Here is a 5,878-nt window from a genome sequence, read left to right as displayed (position 1 = left end):
TTTGTTTGTCTTTTTAAATGTGATAATTACATATGTTTTTGCAGCTTTTCTGATGCAGTAATACTGAACCAGTGGGTCATCGTCACCATCATCTAGTCTTTGCAGTGAAGAGCATGCCTTCACCGAGCACATGCATGTAGACAGAGTAGTTCAAGTTACAATCATTCATAGAAGCTGGTTTCAACCATTTCCAAGTCATTAAGTGAGGTCTTCTCTGGCGGAGGTAAGCTGTGACCGTGCGCATCAATAGTGTTAGAGATGCAGCTTCAACTGCTCCAACCTAAAGTCTCGAAGGTCTCTGACACTGAAAAGACACAGGAGACTCTGAGAAGGCGATGCCGAAAGTCCAAAGACCACAAGCTGAGGCAGTTTGCTACCACACCACATGTGTTCTCACCAAAGTCATATGAGTGTGTGTGTGTGTGTGTGACAATAATCAAGGGATGAGGGTAAGAAAACTCATTCCCACCATCACACCATCCCCACAGCCCTGTGCTCTGTGACGTCTTTCACAGCACTAAGGTTTATTTGTCCCACAGAGAGGTTTGCTCTCACAGCCGGTACACAAAAACAAGATGTCCATGTGTGCACTGATTCCTCTCAGGCGTTATGGTTTTGGCCACCGTGTCTCCTACAGAATCCCGTTCCCATACAACTCAATTACATTTCCATGGAGACTTATATTCCTCCGGGCCGAACGGTCGCAGTTTCAAACCATTTCAGAGACGTGGTTAACGAACAAAACAAAACAGAAAGGCGACATGGTTGGCTTAAAATGACTAAAACGCTGCAGAAGTACTTTGATACGTTTAGGCAACAGAAGTACTCTGTTCACACGGGACAGACGCATCTGTCTCCCGGTGAAAAGAGTATTGTGGCCCATACACCATCTGACCTCCTTATGAGGACTTCCACGGACTCTTTGAAACTTATTTGTAATAACAGGACAAAATCACTGCAATTCACAGCTCTGTGGTTGTATGGGCTGTGAATGAGTCATGGAACATTTGGGATCGGAGAAGGCCAACGCCAGAAGAGAGAGCCAAAGCAGGCTTCATGAGGTTGGTGTTAAAGTGTGACGCCGAAGACAGGCAACAGGAAGTCTGGCATTAGGACCCAAAGAGTCTATTAAACAGGAGGGGGGCTCTTCTTCGCCACCATAAGAGCAATGGGTTGACACAATAAGGAGCCCAGTGCCACACAGGTAACAGGAAACACTCTCAGAATGGAGGTGGATGGACCCGGTGCCTGATGCCTCCCAGACGGACGCAGCCTCTCTGAACACAACAGTCAGAGAGCAGCTGTATCTCATGATGTGTGGTAAAGAGGAGGACGGATAACATCACCTGGTTGTCTGCTCACTTTAACCACTGATGGCGCTGCAGACGGTTTTACTCATCTGCGTCCTCTGATGTGTGACCACAGAGATATTGAATTTAGAGGAAAAGTTCTGTGTGAAACGGCAGCTGAGCACATTGATCCTCCAGATTAACAGCTGCTACTTCTGTTTGTTGGGTTCCGCTAGATTTGCTTCAGGCGCCGGTTGATGGTGTTGGGAGTTTCCCTGGGAGCCAACGTTGAAGAAGAGCGAAGAAGAATGGTAGAAGAGGAGGAGCCGTGAACAAAGACAAATAATATCAGAGGTGAGTACTGTTACTCCTGACAAAACAACTCGAAATGGGTAAATATTGATTATTTTAAAAATATTTAGTTTTGCAGCATTAAGCATTCAAAGTAGTAAAAAAGCATCAATATATACTTAAATATACGTTAGAAAAGAAGTCATTATGCAGAATGGCCCATTTCAGATTCATATGTGTTGACTTATAATTAGTTCATTCAGCATTGCTTTCATGTTGCAGCAGGTAAAGGTGAAGACATTTTAATTACTTTATATACTGGGTATCTTAACGCACATCATCATTTATTAGTTGATCTATATTTTAGCTAACAAATACATGTAGTAGAGTAAAAGTACAATATTTACCTCCAAAATGAAGCGAAGTATAAAGTAACGTAAAATGGAAATACTCAAGTTAAATACCTGAAAACTACTTAAAGCTGCTACGAGAACATTTCAACATGTAGTGATTTTGTTGGTCCCTGTTGAAATGTAACTACTGAAGGGCAACAAAGACTGTTCAACACAGTATGACTGACCAGAGCGATCCCCACTGTCTGTCGGATACATTCATGTCGGGGAAAAATAGTTTTCATGTGACTTCTAATGATTATTTCTTACTTAGATTCGTTGATCATGTGTTTTCTATCTAGTTTGAACTTTGGCCTTTGGATAAACAGGAGTTGATAGGGCCTCATAGAAAACAGATGGTTACCTGATTTATGTAAACATCCATTACATTACATTACATTACAGTCATTTAGCAGACGCATTTATGAAGGGCCTTCTGTGCAGAGAAGGCAGAGTCTTCCTTTGTTCTGCTATGGGTGAAGGAACGCTCTCTGCTACACCGCTGTATCGTAATCTATGACTCTGTTTGATTAATCTGTTCACTATTCCTTTATCATTTTTCTATATCTTATCCTGTAATAAATCCTTAAAAGACAGAAAGCTTAAGATACTTTGTAGATCTCTCACAAGGAAATACTTTAATTTCCACCACAATTCACAAATGTTTTGGAAGTGTTGCATAAAGCACTCTTCACTGTTTGCAGCAGAGAATAAGGCTGTGTGCTGTCGTCAATGCTCCAGAGAGTCTCGGCCTTTATAATTGATTCGTTATCAGCACTCTTCCTTCCTTGTATGTTGATTGTTGACAATTCCAATAAGAAACAACAAAAAACAGCGTTTCCAGCGACAGAGGTGTCTTTTAAGTCACATGAAAACCTGAACAAATTGTTTGACTCACCAAAAACAAACCGCCGTCACAGTGAGCCGCTAGTGTGTTGTGAATGAGGATATATTGTGCAGCTGGCAGCTCTATCAGACACTCTTCAGACACTCTTCAGACACCGTGGTTCAGACGCTTCATCAACATGTATGCAACTTTGTTCATCGGCCAAATCACCGGCATAGCCACCATCTCCGCCATGCTACTCTTCGTCCTCGCCAAGCTGGTTTCCCGCCACCGAAGCAGCGGCCATGTGCAGCACGGTTGCGGCTACGCTGTGCTGATAACCGGCTGCGACAGCGGCTTCGGGCACCAGCTGGCTCAACGTTTGGACCGCAAAGGGTTTGTGGTGTTCGCTGGGTGTTTGTCTCCAGAGGGAGCCGGCGCCCAAAGTCTGGCCAGACAGAGCTCCAGTAATCTGCAAATCCTCAAGCTGGACGTCACCAGTGATGAAGAGGTGCAGCAGGCGAAGAAGATGGTCCAGGAGAACCTGCCGGAGAAAGGTGAGCGTTTACCACACTGTAAAAAATGACCCAGTTTCACTTGTAATCAGATTTAAAGTCTATGGAAGATCATTTCTGGGAGAAATACTCAGTGAAACTAAATGATCAGATTCAAAATCAAAAAGTCTAATCAATTAATAATGTTAGTATTTCTTAAGTCTATCTACGAATATCTTTTTTTTTTCATTTGTAAATCAAAATTGTGGAACACTAAGTCATTTTAGCTTTTTGTATCTTAATCCAAATTTGTTTTATTACATTTTGACCAATTATTTGATTTAAAAATGTTGCAATTTTGACTTAAGAAATTTTTCTTTGTCAAAAATATTAAATATTTAGTCATGATAATGACAAGTTAAAATTAGATTTACTATCTACTAATTCTGATTTACCAAGAATATATATGAATGAATCAGAATCATTAGGTGATGTAAAACTTACTTTCGTAAGTGAGTCACAAGATCTTAAGTCCTATCTTTGAGATACTGTAGTTAGTCAAAACTATTCGTGGTTTTATTTACCAGATTTATGAGTAATTACATTTGTGTTCTTCCTTAAAATGTACAAATGAATATGAAAAATAGAAGTCCTAATTTTCTAGATACTAACATAAAGGTAAGAAACTCAAAATGTAGACATGACTAGTCATGGTTTAGTAACATAACTTACTATCTCATTATTTAATATTCCTCAGCTTTTTATCTTGATTACACCGCATCATTTGTTACTAATTCACAGCTTGTTTTTCATGCATACGGTTTATGATCATGCAGTCGTGTCCTGCAGTGTCTTGAAACAAGATGATATCATCCGATGAAAATTGTATGATTTCATCGTGGTTTGACAGATTGACTTGTTTCAATAAGTCCCCAATAATGTATTAAAACAAATGTGCACAATGCACATACATTGTGAGGACTAACTTTTATGCTTTGTCAGGGTTGTGGGCAGTTGTGAACAACGCTGGCATCACGGACTGGGCCGAGATCGAGTGGAGCTCCATCGGAGATTTCCACAACATGGTGGACATCAACCTGTTTGGCTCCATCAGAACCTCTTTTGCATTTCTACCTTTGGTTCGTGCCGCCAAAGGTTAGCTCAGAAATGCAGCTACATTTCCCAGTATCCTGACATTGTTATTGTACGATGTTTAAAGTGAAAACCAATGTTTTGATGTTTCAGGTCGGATGGTTTACATGTCGAGCATCTTTGCCTTCTTCAACTGCCTGAACATGGGCGCTTACAGCGTGTCAAAGAGAGGGCTGGAGGCGTTTGCAGACTGCCTCCGGGTTGAAATGGCCAGTTTTGGTGTGAAGGTACAGTAATGTCGGCTTAACATTTGGGGGACAAAATATGACGCCTGTGGGAAGCTTCTTTTTCATCATCCCTCAGTATAAAACCACCATGAATGAAAGAAATCATAGCTTTTTCATTACACTGTGCAAAGTTGACTGAATGAATGAATGCACTTTATTGTTTCAGCACCATTCATGCACAGAATGCACCACAGAGTGCTTTTATAAAAAATACAAGAAATCATGAAAGGTTCAAATCAGACTGCTGCTAGTTATAGGCAATCATTAAAACACTTTGAGTCGTTGTCCCCTGAGTCAGCAAGTCTAATATTTAAAGGCAGACTGTTTCTTTTATTTTTGGCGTAACATTTAGAGCATCTGTAGAGGATCTTATTGTTTGTGGAAGATTGTTTTATGATCTTCCACGTGTATTTTCCCAATTATTAAATATAAAGTAATATGTGTCCATTTGTGTTATGATGCGCTTCTCTGCTCACATATTATTTTCGCGCCACAACTCGTGGATCTGCTCTCTTCTCATCCGTCTGCCATGTTTCCTTAAGCTCAATGCATAACGGCCCTACACTTCCTGTCGCGATGCATTGTGGGATACTTTGAGTCCACTATATACAGTATAATAATTCTCACTATACATTGCAGCAGCACTACCAAATGGCTCTTTTTCTGTAACCAGTAGTAGCATGAAACCCCGGTGGAATATTCAGAGTAACTCTCTCTTTTCTGCTGCCAGGTCAGCATCATCCAGCCGGGTAATTTCGGCCAAGCCACCAACATCCTGAAGATGAAGACGGGTTTGGACATTTGGGAGAAATTAGCCGACGAACAGAAGCAAATCTTCAACCGACAGTACATCGATCTGGCCAACGAGTACTTCATGACGACGTGCAGAAGCGGCTTCAAGAACAGCGACATGGTCATCGACGCGATGCTGCACGCCATCACGTCCGCTCAGCCGAAATACAGATACCTGCTGGCCTCGGCGATGGATACCGTTTTCTTCCAGCTCTTCCCGTTCCTCCCCACCGTCCTCACCGACGCTGTGTTCTCATTCAGCTCCATGTATGCTAAGAGGGAAGAAATGCTTTACGCTAAATAGGGAGTGGAGCAATCTGCATGTCTCTGTTGGTGTTTTCTGTCCTTTAATGTTGCACATTTGTAATAAGATAATATGTTGATCATAAGTGTTGATATTGCATGAATCTTGTTC

At 41.4% G+C, this 5,878-nt stretch overlaps 1 protein-coding gene across 2 annotated transcripts; it reads left to right on the top strand.

Annotated features, from left to right (window-relative positions):
- Window positions 1–1,530: 1,530 nt before the first annotated feature.
- zgc:113142 (uncharacterized protein LOC503524 homolog) lies at window positions 1,531–5,875 on the top strand. 2 transcript variants are annotated; one of them, XM_068719889.1, is made up of 5 exons: window positions 1,531–1,643; window positions 2,933–3,355; window positions 4,295–4,447; window positions 4,538–4,671; window positions 5,402–5,875. In XM_068719889.1, the coding sequence occupies exons 2-5, from the start codon at window positions 2,998–3,000 to the stop codon at window positions 5,765–5,767; spliced, it is 1,011 nt and encodes a 336-aa protein (XP_068575990.1). In that variant the 5' UTR covers window positions 1,531–1,643; window positions 2,933–2,997; the 3' UTR covers window positions 5,768–5,875. The 2 variants fall into 2 exon arrangements, with proteins under 2 accessions (XP_068575990.1, XP_068575989.1); XM_068719888.1 differs by lacking the exon at window positions 1,531–1,643 and having other exon boundaries at window positions 2,777–3,355.
- The last annotated feature ends 3 nt before the right edge of the window (window positions 5,876–5,878 follow it).

Source organism: Cebidichthys violaceus, unplaced genomic scaffold (genome assembly GCF_023349555.1).
Source record: "Cebidichthys violaceus isolate CVI_PGR_0920_01 unplaced genomic scaffold, fCebVio1.0.p SCAF_24, whole genome shotgun sequence".
NCBI classification, from domain to species: domain Eukaryota; kingdom Metazoa; phylum Chordata; class Actinopteri; order Perciformes; family Stichaeidae; genus Cebidichthys; species Cebidichthys violaceus.
This window is presented reverse-complemented; position numbering and strand designations above follow the sequence as displayed.

Bases quoted from the DNA above. Each gene is read 5' to 3' on its own strand.
- zgc:113142 (XM_068719888.1), top strand. From the start codon at position 2,914: ATGAGGATATATTGTGCAGCTGGCAGCTCTATCAGACACTCTTCAGAC. The intron at 3,356-4,294 runs GTGAGCGTTTAC...ATGCTTTGTCAG, and splicing joins GGAGAACCTGCCGGAGAAAG to GGTTGTGGGCAGTTGTGAAC. The intron at 4,672-5,401 runs GTACAGTAATGT...TTCTGCTGCCAG, and splicing joins TGGCCAGTTTTGGTGTGAAG to GTCAGCATCATCCAGCCGGG.